The 24305-nt window shown below is 26.9% G+C and overlaps 1 protein-coding gene across 5 annotated transcripts in view; it reads left to right on the forward strand.

Moving 5' to 3' along the window:
* The window catches only part of LOC141534210 (agrin), a 123283-nt gene that overhangs the window by 73744 nt on the left and 25234 nt on the right, over nucleotides 1-24305 (forward strand). For all 5 annotated transcript variants that reach the window (XM_074253407.1, XM_074253408.1, XM_074253409.1 and 2 more), the window contains exon 6: nucleotides 22389-22625. In XM_074253407.1, the coding sequence (XP_074109508.1) occupies nucleotides 22389-22625 (237 nt within the window). The remainder of the gene's footprint in view (nucleotides 1-22388; nucleotides 22626-24305) is intronic.

Raw genomic sequence — 24305 nt, forward strand, 5'->3', positions numbered from 1 at the left:
CAGACTTTGAAAAGTCGTTACGAGTCAATTAAGTAGAAGATAAGTTCGGTGTAGCAGATGAGTATATTACAAGTAAATAAATGATAATTATTCATGTAAAACGAAATCAATGTAGTGTAAAAGTTGACAGTAGGACATATTATAAATTCTTGAATTTATAACACTCTGTAGCCGATAAGCGATCACGCGATTTTAGTGCTTCTGTCTATTCATACATATTCATGCATATTCATATCACACTTGAATTCTCTCCAATTCAGTGACCGAATTGTGTCAGGTAAAATTTTTCAGTAAAAAATTATATTTTTTTGTAATTATTTTTATTGTTATTTTTATTAAAAAATTAGAATTTTAAGCAGTAAAAAATAATATTATAACTAAGAAAATAAATTGAGTTGAATTTTTGTTGTTTGTTCAATGCATTATTGAATTAGTAAAAAGTCAACATAATTTTATTAACTTTATTTAATCTTGTATATTAAAGAGTAAACGGATTACCAATTATCGAGTAAAATTTTTTCTTGACGATCTCATTAGAGATAATTTCAGATATTTTATAATGAGAAGCGGAGTTTTAATGCCAATTCGACGGTTCGTTTTTATTTTGACGGCAAAATAAATTAATGAGCTAATAATAACTCGAAGAAAGAAAGAAAAATTTTCCTCCTTTAGTTTTCCGCATGTTTCAAGTACATAAAAAATTTTCAATAGCCCTTGAATAATAATCTTCAAAAAAAGATTTAACAATAGCTGTTCATGAGCATTTCCAATAATTCCAAGCTTTATTAAATTTGGCTTATTTAATAATTGTACGTTCTAATTAATAATAATATGAAGCACAAAACATTCCGTATTTTCCGTTGGATTTTTGATGAAGTACAACAGCTTGTAAAAGCTCTTAGACAGTACAACAATAACGAGACAGGAAAGAGGGGCTGAAATAATTACATGTCACAAGAAAGTACCACTTTTTGCCCTTTTAAAATAGTCTTTGTTATCCGTCTACGAGGTTTCCGGAAAGTTCTCACCTTTCCAATCTTTTGTTTTTTTTTTCTTTTCTATTATTTTTTCTCATTTTCCTGCCTCTTGTTGGTTGCGTCACATTTTTCTTTCAGTTTCCTTACGGTAACTTGACCTATCTTATTCTGACGGCTCAACCTAACAAGTTAATAGAAATTTCTTTTTTTTATCAGTCTATGATTATAACACTTTTCAAACTTATAATTTATTTATTTTCTCAAACTTAGTAGAAATAAAATTTGACATTGTTCCAAATAATCTTTCCTAAAATTTAATTTAATTTTAAATAATATAAATTTAATATTATTTTATTACAATACGTCCCTTTCGTTCATTTCGACACGTCTTAGGGTTCACCCTGCAGATTTCATAAAAAATATACAAAGTATTCTTAATAGAGTATTCCTAAAATATAACAAAAAATTTCATATTAATCGTAATCTAAAAACTCTATCCCCTTGATGTTCACTCTATCATAATTAGCAAGACAGTATTTGCAGATACTCAATGATATAATATGAATGATCATCCAAATGCGTCGACTTTATACTACTATCGATGAAAACTGGATATCGATTATCTATTTCAAGTAATGGCTAAAAAATAAAATTTTCAGATTGATTTATTCTTAGTTTCTTCACTATTTGCTACTGTAATTTGATTATGAATATTGTAAACAATTATTTATAGTAAATAAAATTTAAATTGACAAATATCGGCACAATAGAAGATGATAAAGCATCGATATGCCACACCGCAACTATACTCAAATATAAATTTAGAAATAAATGAAAAAAACAATCCCACATGATTATAAAATCCTATGAAGTTTTTAGCTAACCGTCAGGATTAAACGAGATATTAAATGAGAGCTTACAAATTTATACGATGGAAGGAAATGGGTTATAACATAAATTACAAATCTTAACTATGCAGTGGAATTGAGTTAGCTTTACGAGAATTAACTTACAGAGATTTCTGATGAAACTTGCCAATTTTGCGGTCGTTAGCTATCAAGACAATGAATCTTAATGATTATAAGACAGCCTGAAATAAAAATACAAATCAAGTAAATAAGGAGTTTTTGTATTATCTGGATAAATGATTATTTATAGCTTCATAATTTTTTGTTTTGGTATATTTAAAATTTTATTAGTTCATTCGTCAACGAACTACAATAATACATTACAAGCCACTCTGCAAATTTCATGTCCCTAAATCTTCCTAAAACTTTTTTTCTTCCCAACATAACAGACGAGTGAAAATATATCACGTCTTCAGCGGCATCAAGTATTCACAAACATTTATTTTCTTGTGGACATGAGGAACTACCACCGAGTTATGCTCAATAATAAATAAACGAACATTATATTTATATATATTGAATAATATTCAGTTTTTCGGGAAAAAAATTAAAAATTTTGCAATCAAAACTGATATATATATATATATATATATATATATATATATATATATATATATATATATATATATATATATATATATATTTTCTCATAGACACATCAAACCATTTCAGAAAATTTTTTCACAGAAAAAGTTTTCAAATAAAATTTTCAGCAAATTCTTTCATTTGATTTTTTTTTTTTTTTTTTTTTTGAATTAATAGAGTTTACCAGTAAAAAGCGCTATAAAGAAAACTCAAGACTTCTGGGACTCAACAATCTGTTAAAATAAAGTCATAAATGTTTGAAAACCTGTAAAAGTTACATTTCAATTACCGTGTAGGGTCAACCAGAAGATTTTTTTTTCTTTTATAATAGAGTATAAACACAGTTACAAAAATAAACAATGCTGTAAGCGGAATCATTTTTTTCTGACATTTTTGTCGATATTTAATTAGAGCCATCATCAATGCATACGTCTTGAATTTTACTTTAAACTTTTCTCTTTTATACGAGATCTCTCAAAGGACGATGAATATTATATGGAATTGACGTTGAACATTTTCATCAGTTTTATTCTAGAAAAAGAAAATATTATACCGTCAAGGAATTATTACCTGGCTGCGGTGAAGTTAAAAGAAGACAAATATACTTCTTCTGTGTAGGTAATAATATGTATATACCGAGGATTCTATATATCTATCTTCAGATGTTCGTTTTTATATGCTATAGACATAACATAGAAACTGATATTGAGAAATGAAATGTCAAAAAATTCATTTTAATGAAGCGAGTGACAACAAATGGATGAAAATTTGAAACCACTACTACTCTTTTTTAATGTTCCAACAGTGAATTTTTTTTAATGTCTTATTGTCTGAATTTCATTGAAATATAATAATACAAATTGACGTATTTTTTTTCACTTGTTTTTATTTCAGCTATTGTTCGATAATAGAAACTTTATGCAGTCGTTTATCATGTGATAATTTATTCAAATCATATGCTCCATCTATCCGAAAAATTCAAGTTGAATCTGAATAATCTAGTCTTTAATAATTTGTTATACTTTATACTATTTTTATTGTATAAAATACTCAAAATACCTTTCAAAGGATCCTATGCTTATTTGGAAGACACCCTTCGACGATTTTTCATAAACTAACCCAGTCTGAGGACTGGCAAAAATTGTTAAATTAAAAAATCGTTGAAAAAAATTTCTATTAATATTTCACAAAATTTTTTAATCCCAAAAATTAATCATAAAATAAAAAATATTACAACTGGAGATTTTTGATATTTTTTTTGACAATAATATTTTCTGCAATTGCTTTATTTTTGGGATTCCCAGGAATGACCGATAAGCCGATTCATCGGTGAATATCCAGGATGAGGTTTCGAGTAACTCAATCAGGCGTTAGCGAAACACCGGAACTCGTAACGTGATTGAGAACCGGTATAGTAGTATCGACGAATCGATAGCAGGAGGAGTCGGGCTAGGGTAGAATGACGTTAACGAAAACTTCATTAACTGAGTCGTACAGATAACGATTACTTCTTCCCTTATTCTGAATCCATAAGCTGCACTGTGCTTTTCTTCTTTTTCTTATCATTATCTGCTCCAGCTATATAACTCGACTTTTTTACTCTAGACAATAACTTCAAGAGATTTTTGCTATGAATATTAAACGTATATATGTCATTACTGAAAATAAAAATGCAATTGAATATTCTGATAAGTATAAAAAAAAAAAAAAAAAAAAAAATAAATTAAAATAAAAGAGGAGGAAATCAAAGCTTTTTAACACTTAAACGGTAATTTTAATTTTAACTATAATTTTTATTTTTAATTCCTACAACATTCATCATTTCCAGAGAATTGTACTGTTTAGATTCAAAATTGAAATTAGTTTTATAAGCTTCAAGGTAATACCACACAATGTGATGATTGAGTACCGATAATACATACGTATGTAAGTTATTTGTATCCCCGGATCTCTATGATAGATTAAATCGTATTGTCTAAAATTAAATCCCAAGTAGGGTATTATATTACGCTCGGTACAATATTGATTATCAAATACCAAACAATTATCAAATACTAAACAATATAGTATATCGAATAACATTGAATCCTATTGACGTGTATTATATTTTAAAATCTGAACCATCTAATTTTTTAATTTGGAATTTTTGGTTAAACTAAAATTTTCTATAAAGAGATTAAGAGTCTGTTTAATGTTTGAAAATATTAGATCAGATGATTTTACATGAAATAATAAAAAAACGATTTTCTAAAATCCTTTTCAGGTGTATCAAAATTATGACATGTAAAATAAAAGTTTTTTAATCTGAAAAATATTATATTATGAGATTTAAACGTCATCATAATTTTAATATAATATTATAAGTGATTAAAAATCAACCACAGTTCAAAAGCAATTGACTCAGCCTAGCTCTAGACAAGCGATAAACATCAGAGTATATATATATAGTATGTTCACCGTAGTTTAGCGATGAGTCAATCTTGAATGGCGGAAGTAGAATGGAAGTGTCGAAGAGCATGTTCTACGGAAGGTAGCAAAATGGAGAGATATGTTTAGATTTGTGGAACAAACCACCAAATTTCCTGTTCGATCCCAATATACATCACTTTGTTGCCAGTAATATCATAATCACAATCAGGGAATGATATACAGAAGCTGATATGCTTGATAAATATCAGATAGAATGATTTTCAACGCTTATCATGAACTGTGACTCCAAGTCAATAGGAATTCCATGAATAAATGATCAATATTCTTCCCTTCAATTAATTAAATTAAAGACTGTACAAATTTTGGTGGTACACAGTATTACAAGGATAATTATTAGACACGGCACAATACACATGGATTTTAGTCCATATTAACCGTAAATGATCAGAGAAAACGATCTTATCAGCATAATATAGTAAAATCCACTCTGCTTTTAGCTTCATTGGATATACTCGATAAAACAGATACAATGAATAGTAAATTCCCATGAATATTTAGTTGTATAAATTCAGTGTTTATACAATAAATTCAAAATACGATATTAAAACATCCATTACAGTACTATTCAATTTATATGGTCGTGATATTATAATAATTATAAGAATGATTTAATAAACAATTAATTTTCTTCTAATTTAAATTATATCCAATAATTATTGTAATATTTTGAGAATAAATTTAATTACATATGAAAAAATTTGTAAATTTTTTTTATGCTTAATTTTAACTGAAAGTTCTAATGATATCGAAAAAAATTTTATGATTTACACTTTCTAAGATCGTTATAAGCGATCGTCTGAGACGACAAATATTAGGAAAATTCTTGTGAAAATACGAAACTCTCGTTTCTGCCATATTTCTCAATGCAAACTCTATATGTCTACATTGCATATAAAAAACGTCACACCTCCCTCATTAAAAATGTCATTCAAAAACTTGGATTCTGCTATGTCATGGCTAAAATCAGCACTACTCAGATCATGTATCTTTGTTGCAAAGACGTACTCACTACCTAACTTTCAAAACTAAAACTGTAAATGTGTTTCGGCATAATAAATGACTTTTCACTGTCTTTTAAATAAGTTCATTCAAACGAAGCTAATCATAATTTAGTAATCGATAATATCAATCGCATTATGATTAAAAATTCAAGTTCACCTTTTTGCTTTTTTTGTTTTTTTTTTTTGTACTTAAGCAAATAAATCGATCGATATCGACGAAAAAAAAAATCATCTTTATTATTCCACTTCCTCATATCATCTTTTTATTCATTAATTACTGTGAAATATTCAATATTATAAGACAATTAAAATAAATTCACAAATTAATTGATATCGGGTTGGAGATCATTAAAAATAAAATTTCATTATACCTCGTTAAATTTATTCATATTATTTATATCAATAATATTGTAAAATTTCAGAGTTGTAAGTTAATATTTGGTTAAATGAGTCGCTCGAATATTACTCTGTCTGCTTTCAATGTTGATTAAGCTAACTTTATTTTAGTTAAAATAACAACAAAGATTGCTTAATTAACAAAATTTTTAGGTAAATTATTTAAGATGATGTTATAGGAAGAAAATTAATTAGAAAACTACGCGGTTTTCATTTTTAATCGTAATATAACGTTAAATATTATTTTATAATTTTTGAATTTGACCTTTAAAATTTCAATACGACTTGCATAATATTGTTGATTCTATTTTTTAAAAAAAGTCAATTTGTCAAATTTTGTGGGATACGACGTATTAAAATAACAGTATCGATATGATCCATATGTAATCAAACAAGATTCATATACGATTATATCCTATTGTATATGATGATATATGCATTTTTTCCCAGATATATATTTGATATTAAATACCAATATTGAATTTGTACATCGAGTTATTATATTATTATTTATCAGATTTTACAGTGACCTCATTCTAGAAAGTAATTTAACCGAATATTGAAAAATAACAAGATCAAATTATATGTATTAATTTACTCTGTGCTAACAGTTACTGGTTATAATATTGACATTACGTTCAATACTAGTCGATGGAAAAATTATTTCATTTTATTATTTAAAAAAATTGATAATCAAAAAAATTTTACACTTTTTAATTTGAATATTCACAAGTTTAGATTTAAATTAATAATAATAAACTCTTTGTATATTTTTGTGAATTACAAGTTAATTTTTTTTGTAGATAAAATTGATTAAAAAATATAAAAAATATTTTAAAAGAATGAACCGTAATAATGGAAAAATTATTAAGAAGTCTATTACAAAATCTTAATATCCATTTTACAATTTAACAATGATATGACGGTTCCGTTTCTGAGCTCATCTTGGCAATAAAAATTAATTCTGTCACAGTTGTCTTTTCCTGCACCCGGCGGTCTTAAAAGTTATAACCACTTTTGAATGAGGTGAATCAACTCCCACCAACGTAACTTTCTACACGAAACTTTTATCCGAACTTCAGCCAGCAACTGAAAGTGTTACTTAAAATCGCCACGAGCTTTTCTCTGTGTGCTCGTGTAACCATACCTTTAACCGTAGCAATACCATAAACTCTTTTTGCTGTATTATTTCCGACAGTTTCTCGTGTAACGAACGCGTTTAATTAAGAAGTAACTCTAAGAAATTCAAAATAAATGTAAAAAATGTAAAAAATTTTAAACGCTTTCTAATTTATCTTCGTTAGGGTGGGTCAAAAAAATCGAATAATTTATTTTTGATTTTATACTCTGAAAAATAGGTTCGTAGACACCTAAAAAGAATTCTCTCCAAGTATAAGCTCTTAATTATAACGGGAAGGTCCTCCGCTTTGCGGGTTTCTATTTTTTTCGAATAATCAGATAAAAAAATTTATATCTCGCTTCCAACTGCTTGGAAAAATATTCCGTGGCATAGATTTTGTGAGAAATTGAATGCTTTACAAAAAAGGTCTCTTATGACTTTTTCAAAAACTCAACCGATTAAAAGATATTCATAGTTGAAGTTTGGCTATTTTAAGGAAAATATTCGTTTTTATTATGAATTTTATAAGTCGATGAAAAAAATTATTTCGGATTGCGGAACTCATGATTTTGTAGGAAATTTACTGCTCTACAAAAATGGTCTCTTATGATTTTTGATTAAGTGAAGCCGTTACGAGATATTCATCGTCAAACATTAACGAATATCAATATTTCCAGTTTTTGATCAATAATTCGATAAATTTTAATTTAAACTATGAGTTTCAGGAAAATTTACATAAATTTGAGTTTCGATCGATAAAGAAATGTTATAATAAGTTAGATAAAGAATTATTGGAATTATCATTGATTTTCCTTGGAGAAATGCCTCAAGAAAAGATTTCTTTCAAACGTCCTGGTGCTGTTCATCATGCTAGATGGATGGCTAAGGCCATTTATAGTTTGAAAATGTATCTATTCAGAGATGAATTCAAACTCTCTCAGAAAGAATTGCATGGTCTTCGTCATTTCTGTATTTTTATAGTCACATTGTATTTAAAAGCTTGGTTTTCATCAACTTCTGCAACAACTGCTGCTTATCATGACTTGCAGTTTATGAAAAATTTATTGGAGTACAAACATATCAATCCTTTGATTTCTTCAGCTACGTGTGAAAAAATGATTTCGCACTTATGGTATTTGAGCGATGAACTTGCCATTTTATCACTGTTTGACGATGGCGTTCCATTAGAAGTAAAAAAAAGTATTGTTGAAGCTGTTAATACTCGTGAAGGTACAGATTCTAAAGCTAAAAGATTTGTAATTGCTAAAAAGATTTGAATTCATTGGCGCAGAGAACTCTGAGTGACTTTGTGTCTAAAAAGTCATTAAATCTTTTCAAAATCTTCGATCTACCGTATGACTTTCTTGATGTCGATGTTGAATTATGGCCTACTAATGAGAGTTATCTCGAAAATAAAGAATACTTTCAACAACTAAAAGTTGTCAATGATTCAGCAGAGCGAGCTGTTGCATTAGTCAGTGAATATAATCAATGCTTGACAAAAATGAAGAACAATTCCAGTACTTATTGCAAGTTGTCAAAGAACATCAAAAACATTCCCAAATTGTAATAAAAGAAATTATTTATAGTAATAGCGTACTGTTATGTTAAAAATATAGACAATTATATTGCAATTGATAATTCAATAAAAAATTTATCTAGAAAAAGTTAAATACTGGTTGTTTCTCACTTGATTCAATACTTTTCATATTAAATTTGACAAAGAAATATGTCATTCACTTCAAATTAAACTAATCATTGGCTATATGTCGAAAAAAATGCTCTAATTTCTTGTTTTAATGCAATCAAACAAGCTCAAGACTGAAAACAATATTAAAAAAATTGTTTATAACATTTCTTTATCGATCGAAACTCAAATTTATGTAATTTTTCCTGAAACTCATAGTTTAAATTAAAATTTATCGAATTATTGATCAAAAACTGGAAATATTGATATTCGTTAATGTTTGACGATGAATATCTCGTAACGGCTTCACTTAATCAAAAATCATAAGAGACCATTTTTGTAGAGCAGTAAATTTCCTACAAAATCATGAGTTCCGCAATCCGAAATAATTTTTTTTCATCGACTTATAAAATTCATAATAAAAACGAATATTTTCCTTAAAATAGCCAAACTTCAACTATGAATATCTTTTAATCGGTTGAGTTTTTGAAAAAGTCATAAGAGACCATTTTTGTAAAGCATTCAATTTCTCACAAAATCTATGCCACGGAATATTTTTCCAAGCAGTTGGAAGCGAGATATAAATTTTTTTATCTGATTATTCGAAAAAAATAGAAACCCGCAAAGCGGAGGACCTTCCCGTTATAATTAAGAGCTTATACTTGGAGAGAATTCTTTTTAGGTGTCTACGAACCTATTTTTCAGAGTATAAAGTCAAAAATAAATTATTCGATTTTTTTGACCCACCCTAATCTACATGCTAATTTTTTCTCTTTAAAAATGCTACCATCACGCAATGTTACCCGTTATTAATCGGTAACGAAGATTCTTCGTATTGTATCTATCAATTTTAAATCCTTTTTTCAGTGATAAAATATTTTTTTCTAAAGAAAAAAGGATACTTCTGAATAATTTCTTATTTATGTAATTATTTAAAATTAAAACTTTTAGAAATTACATTATTAATAGTCTTCATGGTCCAACAGACATTTAAAATTTTTTTTAATTCATATTTGTTAAAACACTTTGTTCTATTAATCAAAAATAAATTGATTAGGCAAAAATTAAATCATCTTGTTCTTTATTATATTAATTTTGTCTAGAGCTATGCAAAATTAATACTTAATGAAGTCAAAGCTTATTAAATTACTAGAAATTAATTTCATACAGCATAAAACTGTCAATTAAAAAACTAAAGGAGATATTAATTATCAAATGTTTTATTGATAAAAGAATTTTTTAAATTAGACAGTTGAGTTACGTCATAAATTTCTGAACAAGTCATAAAAAATGAGGACATAAAAAAATGTTCTATTCATTTAACTGATTACTTTTATTATAAAATAAATATTTAAAATAGGCATGTTTGAGTGATCCAATTTTTATTTAACTATGAGCAAAGTTTTTTGAAAATTTAATTGGAGGCTCTCAACTTTTGATGCTTAAATTCTAACAATCAGATTATCATCGATAAAATTAATAGTAAAATTTTTTATGAATGTCTATCTTTTGGATATAGCATGATAGCATTGAATGTACTTTACTATCGCATCAAATTTTTCCACTGATTTATTCACATTAAATCGTTTTCTAAAACTTTTATAATGGACTCAAGTTAAAGGAGTATAAAATGCATTTCACAAAGGAGATTTTGAAATGAAAAACTCTAAAGTGATTCAACCTGAATCCATTAAAATATTCATACCAAAAAGTTAACTCCAATTAAAATATAAGTGATTTCTATCTCTGCGTACCAATGTTTAGTTCGTTACCTTTGGTACGTAAACTTTGAAAAACAAAACAAATTCCAACTGGTTGATCTAGTTATTTTATTATTTATACTGTATTCTCATAGCAGTAAGCTTGACTAAAAACTCTATTCAATTTTCGCTGGTCTAAATTATGATATTTAATAATATCATCGGTGATTATTTTTCCATTGTTTTTACAGACTACTAAAAATTGTTGCTACAGTTATAGTTTAACAATAACAGAAACGTTAATGGCAAAAAATAAATACAGATATTTCTGGCAGACGAATTCACTCGATTTTGGAATAAATATTTAAATTCTGTCGTAGTTAATCGTTAATTTAGCTACAACTTCCGACGTCATCTATGATGTTGGGTTATACTACTTTTGAAAGAAACTTTAGTTTAGTATGCTGAGAAAATCATTTTGTCAATTAAGTTTCTGAAATTGTCACCTTAGATAAAATAAGAAATTCTTGTCAATAATTGATGAAACTATTTTAATTGTATTATAAATATTCAAGTTGTGAACTTTTTGATTTTATGTTGCATGCATCTACTGTGAATACTTCACAATATCATGTTTATTTATTCATATTAGAATAGATTTTAATCTATAATGCAAATGCTTTAGATACGGCCCCAAATTGGGCGGTATCAGGACATATCTCGATCAATATGGCTTGACAGGTCCTAATATGACTCGACATGCTCATATATAATTTCTCGGCCAAAAATTAGTAGACATAAGTCTACTGTGTTAAAATAAAAATTAATTTTTTATAAAATAAAATAAAAATGATTTTTTTTTTATTTTTTTAAAGGAGCTAATTTGACATTGATTTTTCAATGAAATTTTTTTTCATCTTTTTAAAGGCTACAAATATTTACCAGCATAGATAAAAAAATGTACTATTGATATTTATTTATTTGTTAAATAAGTTTTAGTAATTTGTATTATTTCAATGAGTAAATCAAAAAATTAATTACAATATATTATTTATTGGCAAAAGCCGATAAAGGTAAAAATAAGGTTGGGCAAATCAATAAAAACTATAAAGTTAATTTTTAATAAGGTTATGGAGATAGGGCTTATGTGAGGGTAGATATCCGGGGAAGATTAAGTATAATGTATTGACAATATTGAAGTTATAGAGGTCGTCGAAAATTCCAGTTAGACTATGGAGATTCACATAAAGTTTAAGTTAGGATATAAAGACTCACATATGAGCTCAAATTTATGCACAGATATAATATAGTTATAGAGATTCAGTTTGAATTTTACTTCTATAAAAGTTTGAAGCTAGCAATTAAATTTATAATTTATTGACTTTTTTTTATTATAAAAGAAAAAAGACTTTTAATTGTCTAAGTATATACTACATATTGAATTATAAAAGTTATCTACCACAGAAAATAAATATTATAAAAACTGTGATCTATATCGTGAGCAAGATAAATGTATCAATGTTGAATCATGTTATTAATGACAAAAATACAAGGTTTTATTAAAAAAAACTTTGTGATACATTATTCATAGAATATAAACATTTTTATAAAATCAATTTGCTGTCAGTAGTTATAGGATAAACAATTTTACTCATCTAAGAAAAAAAAAAAAAAAAAAATATGATATTGGTTCATTCTAAAAGTCAATGAGTTATAAATTAAATGTAGTTTTGTAAATGTGCTAAAAGTACTAATGCTAATGAAGTTATCATTTGGAAAATTAACTCTCTGCAAATTGTGCAAAATTATTCAACCGTTTCAGTGAATCCTGTGATAGTCAAAAAGAGTGATTGTATGCGGAGAAAAACGAATGAAATCGATTTTTAAAATTGTGAGCGTCTCTTACATATATTATGGGAATTGTTTTTTGAAAAATATTTCAAAAATGGTTGACGCTGCAAACTACGTTTGAAATTCTTTAAAATTTAATTTTTTATACGTTTCAAAATTTTTCTAGCTCAAAAATATAATATCTACGCTTTTGGGATCTTTGATTACATTTTAGAAGGGGATTGGTAGAGTTATTTAAAATTTATTAAAAAAATTTTCTTGACAATTTTATAATTCAAATCAGTAACCAGACAACATAAATCAAGCCTAATGTATGCTCAATCGCTGCCGGATACCGCTTTGAAGTCTGCAAAATATTTTTAATGGTATAATTACTAGAAAACACAGACGTAAAAAAAAACTTTCTATGTCAAATTAGTCCCAAATTGGATGAATAGTCTATAGGTTATTTACATAAAAAAAAATATTTAGCAATAAAGCACCCGGCGTAGATGGGTTTCTTCTATAACTTTTAGTCACGCGATCTGAGAACAGCTATATACTTTCTCATATTTTATTACATTAAAATTGAATGAACTTTTATTAAATATCGGATTGCAAAACAAATCTCAAATTTTTCTTCTTCACCACCATTTGTGGTAACTTAAAATAATAATTAAGAGTTTTGCAAATAAAAAATCATTAATTAAAGTCAAAAAACTTGCTGTCAAAGTATCAAACATAATTAAAATTCTATGTCACTTTTCCAAATTTTAAAGATAACTCAAGAGGTTCTAGGACTCTCAGTAAAGTGGGTATAGTTGTAGGTATTGCTAATTCAACGATACTCCATTCAGTTAGTTCAGAAGCTATAGGTATAATAAAAGTACCTCTTTGTATAAGGATTTTTTTTTCTTCTGAATAATACACACGTAGAATAAACTACACTGATAGCATATCATCGGTACTTGTATTTTATTTCTCATTGGAAAATCAATATTGGAGGTTGCAGCGCCTCTCGAGCGCCGTTCGCTCGAGACGAATCTCAGTTGCCACGAAAATCTGTGACGCGCCAACTCCCACGTTACGGTGTAACGGTAGAGGCCAGAGCTATCTCTGCCAAACTAAACTTCAAAAGACCAGTCAGGACAAATTAACGTCTGTGAGTGAGGATATTGTGACTAACGGGGTGACATTATTATATTAAAATAGTTACAAAAATTAATAGAGTATTTTTCTACTATTATCATTTACAAAATACGTTAAATCTTGCTATGTCTGTTGTTGTTTAGTTATTTTTTCGATGTTATCGTCCAAAAATGTTCGCTCTATCCGCGCCATCTTGCGATATTTTAGCGCCCTCTCTATTATTTACGTGTCATTCGCTCCTTTATAATATGATCTTCATCATTACTTCTCGATTATTTTTTTTAATTATGTTATTAAATATTTATTTACTTAATCAACTTAATAATGAATAAAAAAAAAATTTTTTTTTTTTATTATTTATTAACTCTTATCGAGTTATAAATAGTTTGCTTTTATCGAGACTAGGTAAACTCAACACACATATCGATACTGCCATTCTAAGACGTCGTATCCCACAAAATTTGACAAATTGACTTTTTTTAAAAAATAGAATCATAACAATATTATGCAAGTCATATTAAAATTTTAACAGTCAAATAGTTTAATAACTATTTTTAAATAAATATTTTCATCTGTCGAATCCCATTTAATTAATGTTAAAAATGTTACAATGAGCAATAAATAATTTTATTTAAAAAAAAAAAAAATCACAAGAAATTTAAGCTAAAATTTAATCAAATTTATTATTTTGACATGCAATTTTTGCCATTAAAATTAACTAACAGTCCTCTGCGACAAATCCATGAAAAATTTTTTTGCTTTGGTAATTATTTGAAAGTACAATTTACTTTTGGTCTCTTATGTACTTTTATTTTTTTTAATTTATTAGAAATAGAATGAATGAAAAAAAAAATTTGGTTAAAGTTAATAGATTTCACTGTCACTTTTACCAAAATTTTATTTTTTGTTATTATAAATTTATGAAGAAAATAAAATTGAGAGATCTAAACACAGAAATTTAGTAGACAAGAAACGTAAATAAATTCCAATATCATTATATTATAATTAGTGAAATATAAATTTGATGACCCTAATATAATACTATCGAATAATAATAATTTTAAGCGGCAGATAATTCGAGATACCGTTGAAATCAATTGAGAGATATATTATTGTACACAAATTCGAACTGTAATTGATGATCCAGACAATAATTATATCAATAAATCTAATAGCATTGTGGACACTAATACTAAATAATGTCATATTTAATTACAAATATATGCAAATAAATTAAACGTCAAATTAACCAATTGACAATCTATATAATAATTTGGATAAAAATTGTAGAGGTATTATCTATAAGTACTGTAATTACTAATTATGATAAAACATAATAAGTGATAAAGCATGCGTTTATTAGATGTGTAATCATTTATATGCAAACAAAAATAAAAATAATCAATTTATACCGACAACAGTAGCATATAGTCAATCGATTCTTATACGGTAGCGCAAGCGCACAAGCCTGTGAGCAACGATCTGCAAATGACATTCCTAAACTCCTATATAAAACATTCTAGTTTAATATTAAATCAACAACAATTTAAGCAATGCAATAATTGAGATATTAAAAATCAGCTTTAGCTTTGTAGTATTAATATTGGAGTAAGCGAATAACACTTTTAGGGTTGACAACCTCACGACATAGCTCGTAAATAAATGCGCCCGTTTGTGTACTCATCTGTAACGTGACTAGACCTGTACACACCAAAACTAATTTTCTTTGTATGTACATAAAAATATATCATCTTGTTTTACTACCCCTTCTATTTAAATTAGAATATATTTATTGTTATTACGTTATTTTATAGCTGATTATTTTTATCTGCTATAATACTGTCAAGAAATCAAATCACACTCAAAAATTGTATTCTAGAATACCATTTCATTGTTAAGTTAAAAACCACAATTTAAAATATTTATTAAAATATCCGGTATTGTTTATTTATAACCAATGCATAAACTAAATTTTATTTCCCCTAAAATATTTTCCGAAAAAATGAATAATTCATAAATCTAAATCAACAAATATCTAATTTTTTAAAAGTGAAAATTTATGTAGGCTTAAATTGATGTAAATTTTTCGAAATAAATTGAAATTTTACCTTTTTTTGTTGGTGAGTTTAGGTTTTTGGAATTGAAAATTTAAATTTACACGAGGTGACATTCTCTTTGATCTATGTAAATATACATAGATCTATGTAAATTTAATTTTTACATTATTTATACCATTAGAGGTCTAGATAAAATGCTGAATTCAGGTCTCTGTAGATCTAAATTGTTTTTCTTTCTGATACTACTTACAATATCCTTATCTATGGAAATATCAAGTTATTCAAAAACTATTATGTTTACTCCAAAGTTTAAGTTATATAATTCTACCTTACTTATTGTGAAGTATACCATTATATAACTTATAATTATAATATTAATTTCAGTGCTTACGAAATTGATGAATTTCAGAATTTTACTAATTATTGCAAGCCTCTAGCATGAATATTACTTCAAAAGTTTTTTATTGATCATAAGAAGATCCATAAACATATTTGACCATTGATACTGTTACAGTAACGCAAAAAATCAAGCTATATAATTATTTTTTGATTTAAAATAATAAACTGTTAAGTAATTTTATTGTCAATCAATATTTCATGAATGTACAACTAAAAATGGTGTTGTTAATTTGCAACAACCGAGTGTTTTGAATAATAATCATTTGCAATTCTATTTTTTATTCATTTCATTCATTCAGCAGATTCAGTCTGTGCAATAATTCATGCAACGGAATATCATGACAAGTGCTGTTGTCATAAAAAATGATATATTTATAATTGAGAATGATATGAAATAAATAATACATTGATTTTTCAAATATAATGTGGAGTTTCATCTTGACAGGTTAAATTAATTTTTAATTCATAAAATTCAATAGTACCGTTCAGAAATAAATTTTTTCATTTATTGAATAATAATTTCAACTGACGTGATAATCAATTTATAATATTCAATAGGTAAAATGTTATGAAATGAGGTGACTAAGTAAAATATTGCACAGTTCAATAATGTTCAGTCTGTCTTAGCAAAAATAACTATATTTTTTATTATACACTTTTTCTAATACACTAATAAGTAAATTTTTTTTTAATTTTCTAATCTAAAACTCAAAAAAAGGTGTTAGCATCGCACCTCTTCCTTTGAGCTGTTTTCGATCAAGTTTAGAAATTTTCATCTAAGGGAGTCAGTTCGTATAGCACTAAAATAACTCTCTGCGTGGGCTCTCGACACAACAATGTGGTCAAAGCTTTGCATGATATCAGAGTGGATGGCAGATGAGGTCACATTTTCTCAAAATATTTATCATTATTATAATCATAAAAAACAAACAAACATTTTAGAATAAAAGGATTTTTAAATATTTTTTTTTACCTTTTTACGTAATTTTAAAAAATACAATTTTTCAAAAACAATTTTCATTTACTTTTGTACATCAGGTATTAAAAACTCTAGAGAAAAAAATATATAATTCTATAATAAAATAAAACAAAAAATAGTTAAAGTAGTTTATATAAAAGGAATGTATAATTATCACCATTATCATAAAAATTTATCATCTTTCCATCTGATTTAACAGACATGAATCATAGACAGAATATACGAGTGCAACATTATTTTCAACTGACATGTATTTCCCAAGAGTGCCAGGTCCTCGTTGTTTACGTTATTTTGTCTTTTTCCATTTATCCTAACTGTTATTTTTTTCCTTTTACTTCTCTCATATCCATGCTCGGCAAGCACGAAAATATCAACTCCTGTGAACAATGGTTTCGAGCTTGCGGGTAAATACTTGCATTGTGGTCGTGTACGTAAAAAATACCACGGTTTTTTTTTTTTTTTTTTTTTTTTTTTGTTTTATAACGATAAAATCACTTATTACATAAAATTAATAACCTTATGCAAGCTACAAAAATTGCAATAATTCACAATGAAATTTTATTTTCAAAATAAAATAGTTAAATGTTAAACCGATTTACCTTACAACTGTAACAAAAAAAAATTCTGCTTTAATAAGTACATAAGGCATACGAAACATGGAGAGAAATAAAGAACCCTCGTTAAGATTTGATCGCGAAAGTTCTATACGTTCGTTATACTACTAAACTTCGATAATGCCTGTCGTAACAGACAGTCAGAAGTTTATTCCTAATGAGACTAATTCCATGTGTTTTCCGCTCTCGCTGTTCATACACACATTCATAGTCGTAATATTCGACCTCATTTACAGTATAAATGATAGAAGCTTGACAGCTTACCTCAGACAACGTATATTTTGTATTATTTTTTTATTCAGGCGACTTGCCTATTATATTCTTCTACAAAAATATAACATTTTGTTAAAATAAACAACGATTTGTGTTTACTTTTTTTTTTAATTTAATTAATTAATTATAAATATATTAAATAGAAAAATTAGAATAGAGAATTCTGCTTAAGAAATTTAACAAATTTAGCTTTGTAAATATTATTTGAGTACCAAAATTATTACTTTAACAAAAAAATAAAATTTCTGTTCTATAATTGCATGATAATTTAAAAAACAATAGAATTATTAAATTAATTACTTTTTCAATCATCTTAGCTCAACAGGGATTATTACCGTTGATGTGTTGAATATTTGACGTACAAATTGCAACCCTTTTCAAGGATGACAAAGATTTTTTACTGTATCTAATGTAATAATTACGCTCTAAAGCTACTAAAATATGATTATAATACTTACACTAAATTTAATTCATAATGACACAAAGTAGTTTCCATGTAAATCCAGTTTTATAAACAAAACATGTCATACATAAAGGAACAAAGAGTAGTTAACGAACGGTTTATGTCTGTACATGACATATCGCTGATAATGCTTCTAAACCACAGAACTATACTTTGCAACAAGGCTTAACATTATGTGGTCTAATATATAGATGTATATTTGATAAAATAGTTAGTGTGAAATGCAGTTATTCACATATTTTAGAGTTTCATTTTATAACAATGTAAGAATGTTATTGCTGGCGTTAACATGTCTATCCATCAGCCTGTCACAACCTTTACTTTTATATACAAAGTCATTACATACAAAGTAATGACTTGAAACAATAAATTTAAAAAAACGAAAAATTATTTATAGTTCGGTTATTAGTTTATCTATTTTCCCGAGAAATTCTCAGAGCAGTAATATATACCTTCAGGTGGTTTTATTTAATACTGTCATTTCACTCAATATTTTATCGCAGTCAGCGTGAATTAGTTGAGTTTTATAGTTTAACAGACTATCTACCGCTCAGACGAGTCGTGCTTCGATCGGCAGCTTTCTGTGACGTGATCAAACCACATCGTTTGTTCAACCGCTGTGACTGACCAACTATTACATCCTGGCTATTGTAACGAATTTGTTAGTTATAAAGAAATTGTTTTCATGATATCTATAAAAGGCCAGCAGACTAAACAAAATTTAATAAAATCATAAGCACCAATCTGAAAAAAAAAAAAATAGTCTGCAACTTTTCATTTGAACCGGAAACTACTTTTTATTGCAGTTTTTTTTTTTTTTTTTCATTATGCAATAGAATAAAACAGATAAAAAATAACTCTGTGGGATTGTTTAAAAACTTTCGTCCTTCACATATTTGCGAGCCAGTTGAGAACCACAGATGATAACTTTCAATAAAAATTATCTGATTTAAATCTGACGATCAAATAAAATCAAATTAAAACTGATGAATTTTTTAACTGATTTGTTCTAAATAGATTGAGATGATGATAAGCAAATAATACTATAGATAAAAAGTAGAAGATTTTTTTATTTAAATTGCGATAATGGTTCTAACTATTGAGTTCTACAGAACTCCTGGTATTATGAATTTATATATGAACCTAAATTCCTACAAGATACAATTTATATTAAATTATAACGATCATTTTTGACTTATCCGTTATTTACAGAAATTATTACCAGCAACCCAGAATATATCTATAAATTAACTGTAAATGCAATAAATATAATAGTTTGTAACACAAATACCCGCAACTGAATTGTTTTAGACTAGCGAGTTAAATTTTAAAATAAAATATATATGAGGGGAGAAGCCACTAGCAACGATATAATACGGTGCAGTTGGTGGACGATAATAAATTATCTGAAAGCAAGAGTAGTGCTCCAACCGTCGAGTTCACCGACAAAAAAGTTGCAAAATGGATTATTAATTACAGCCTGACGAATCGTCTGCTGTGGCAGGATGAGAGGAGAGTGATTCGCCGAATTTAGCACTTTGGGATGAAAAAAAAATTTTAAATAATACGTCCGTTAAAACTCATATAATAAATGTTGAGAAAAAATTTCATCTAAACAATTTGTTTTGATAAAATTCCATTGTTAACAAATAATGATTAACAAATTAAATTTTTTGAGGAGTCTACTGTACTAGGTTTATGCTTTCCTACTCCTTTAGTATAAATACCGCAATTTTTTTATTTTGTCTCGAGATGCTTATAAAAACGATTTCATAGCTCTTTAGGATAGCTCCCGCTGCGTTAACGATTTTCATAATAAAAAAATGAAGCTACAAAAAAATTTTAAAAATTTGGATTACTTGTAGCTAAAAGATTTACGCTTAAGCTTCTAGTACCTTCTTTGAGAATTTAATTTGCTATAACTTACTCTCTTAAAATATAGTAGCAAGATGCGACAGAAATTGACGCAGAAATAGTTCAAAAATCAACTTGTTCGGGCTATTGAAGTAGGACTTATTCGACGTTGCACCAAATTAGCTGTATTGAATTTTTTTAATTATTTATCAGCAATTAAATTAATTTTCTACTGATGAATCTAATTCATTAATTATTCCTGTCCGGTTAACTGAAATAATTAAGTGAGTCAGGTCGTCAGAAGAATTAAAAAATAGTTGTTAATCTGGAAACATAATCAGAAATTTATTTACCACACACTACACTTAACTTATTCTTAAAGATCGGTGTTTTTATTCTTGATATACAACATGGTCCCTGAGACGGGCTACTTAATCGTTACGTCCGACCACTAATCTACCTCACCACTAGCTCAGAGTCCCCATGTAGGTGGTTAGCCTCAACCCTCTGACATTCTCTCTGCCTCTCTAGCACTACTCGACAACTACTAATTATTCTTTCTCCTGACTCGCCCACTAACACCGCAAAGTTGAGTGCCCTGAGAAGGCCATAAACGTATTCTACTGACCACTAAAAACTACATACATTATGTTATTTTTTTCATAAATCTATCATTTATTTATCTGATTTTAAGTTTTAATTTTTTTCGAGTTAAAAAAAAATTAAAGGTAACTTTTTTTTTTTTTTTTTTTTTTAATTATACTGATCAGAAAAAGCCATATTATTTATCTGAAGCTTATCTGAAATCAAATTTAAGTTTTATTAGCAATCAATTAAATTGTTATTTAAAACGACATGTTAATTGATTTGCACATTTCTATAATGAATAAAAAATTAAAAAATGATAAAAAAAATTTTTTTCATTTTTGTATACAAGTGACATGACATTTTAAACAATTAATTAAATGCACAATGATTTTTTGAAGGTGTCTCAAGTTTTTTTATAAAAATTCATGACATCTTGATTAGTCGACACATGAAGCCGCAAGTGCCAGGAACTGTTTAATGCAACATCACGAAATTAAAAATACTAAAAAGTACTACAATATCAAAGTACTTCCAATTGAGACACTTGAATATTTATTTTCAACTTTAATAAAAGTTTAAATTAATTTAATATTTCAATTTTCGTTTATATTGTCTAAATATTAAATTAGCTAGAAAATTTTTTGCATTATGTCATGCAGAAAATAGAAATGAGAGACAGTAAAAGTTTCCAACAATATCTGAGATAAAATGGCTAAAGTAATTAAATTTTACGTAAAGTTATCAATTATAGATAAATCAAGAGTTTATATATAAAAAAAAAAAAAAAAAAAAAATTTTAAATTGCTGTTAAACTCGTAGTAATTGTGAGACATGTTTCGGAAAGAGCCTCCTTATAATGTCCTACCATTTCCGTGATTTTAATGGTAATTTTCGAAGAGAACTTTTTTTCCATTGTACACAGTTACTAATTACATGATTAAAATTTTGATATATCTATACGTAAGAATAAAAATATAATTTATTAAAATTATACCGAAAGCATTGCAGTTTTGATGATGTAATATACTGAAAAAAAAATGATTGATTTTTTTTTAATTAAATGCTGAAACTTTTCGATTAGACATATCATAGATAGATAATATTTTATACAATAGATTAAAAAGAATAATCTTTCACTTGATCAGAAATATGAAATCTCTTTCGTTCCTGATACTTCTGACGAATCTCAGCACATCTTACTGCTGTTACATCTTTCCAAAAGGTTAAATAATAAAAAGAAATAAAAAAAAAATGATAAAGCAATCTAAAATACTCTGTTGAACAAAATTCGATTTAACACAAAACTTTTCTGTTGCAGAAATCAAGGATCCTTGCCGCAATCTAAATTGTTCGCTTGGCTCTCAATGTGTAAGGAGCAGAGATGGTACTGAAGTGAAATGTGAATGCCTCAAGAGTTGTCCAAATCTCGGCGATCACGAGGGATCTGGATCAGTTTGTGGTACTGATGGAGTCGATTACCCAAATGTTTGTGAGCTCAACCGTTTAGCTTGTACCAACAATGTTAATGTCACCGTTGCTTTTCGTGGCAAATGCGGTGAGAATTTCCTTTTACTAATTATTTAATAATTATTCATCTCCCTTTTATTACAATAATTATTTTTTTTCATTGTTTTTTTTTTTTTTTTTTTTTTTTTTTACATTATAGTTCAAATCTTACTCTGTACTTATACACCAGTTTAATTTTCAAACTAATGAAAATTTTATTCAACGTTATATTATAAGCCTGAGTTTCTCGTTTCAAACACGGTTGTATCGTTGTCAAGACCACCGCAATTTCATCACACTTTATATCGTCTCTTTTTACGGTCGACCTCCCAGTTCCTTGCAAAATTTAATTTCAACAATTTTCTCTCCTTACGCTTTTGTAAGTACACAAACACTGGCTCTTAAGTATTACCCTAACTTTTTACCCTCTTACACTTGGCTTTCAACTTAAAAGAATACTACTATCAACTACAATATATTGGTTCATAATTATCTATTTACTCTAAAAATATTCTTAACTAAGAAACATTTACGAGTAAATAAACCTTTGCACATATTTAAATTTTAATCTTCTCAGCTAATATCTGAAACAGAAAAAATTCAGGTAGTGTGTTTAAAACGGGCGATATGACCATATGCTCATTTACATTTATTTAAATTTTTTTCAAATGAACATTGATAAAATTTCTACTTAAGTTTCACAGAACACTTTTTTTAACAAATTAATTTGACAATAAAATTTTGATACTCAATGTATTTTTGTCTAAGTAAAGAAAGGAGTTATTATCAATGTTTTATAAATTTATTGCATCATATTTGTGGTTAATATATTTCTAAAATAATGAGTAAATACATCGGTGCAATTAAATAGTATTTCAAATAATATGATAACTATAATAATTATATTACTACCATCAACGTTCATAATTAAATAATTTATTAATTTCATACAAATTTTCATTTACTTAATGAAATGATAATATGCGTCACGTATTCGTATCTAGCCGTCATGTAATCGAGTGAATAAGTGGTTGGTATAAACTTTTAATCAAACAATATATTGCTTAATTAAAGTTAGTCATTGATTTATTTTTTTATCATGTTAGTTTAACACAATGTAAAAATTTTACGTAATTAACCAATATTTTAATTAAGATACTTAGAAAAAGTTAAACCTCACAAAGAGATAAAAGTAAATTTTAAGAGAATGTAAAATTCAGATTTATAAAATAAAGTAGTCGGTAAATAAATAATGTTAATGGAAAATTTTTTGTCGGTTAAAGCATTCATTCAGTATGCCTGTATTTACTGAGTAAAAAAAAAATTTATTAATTAAATATACTTCAACGAGAAAGCAAATTTTTTTAATGTACATTAGTCCATTTCGTTATATGCTAATTATAATTACTCAAGAGCAGAAATTTATGACGGTGTTAATTATTGCATTAATTTATTATAACCTGTTAATCAAAATTTTTTATTACCGGTCCTGTAATTATATTAAAACTTCTTTGAATTTAGTTATTGTGCTAATTGACAGCAAAAAAAAAAATTTTTTATCCTTCATTTTTGTGAGTAAAGATAGAATTTATTCGATCGAAGCAAAAATGTAATGACGTCATTCCGTGAAATCGACAAAACGTGAAAATAATATCTATTGGGTTCATTGTCGCATAAGAATTACAAAAAAAAAAAAAAAAAAAAGTGCATGTACAGCTTCAACTTTTAA

Source organism: Cotesia typhae, unplaced genomic scaffold (assembly GCF_013202065.1).
Source record: "Cotesia typhae breed Kobodo isofemale line unplaced genomic scaffold, CoteBio_Ctyphae scaffold_13, whole genome shotgun sequence".
Taxonomy (NCBI): domain Eukaryota; kingdom Metazoa; phylum Arthropoda; class Insecta; order Hymenoptera; family Braconidae; genus Cotesia; species Cotesia typhae.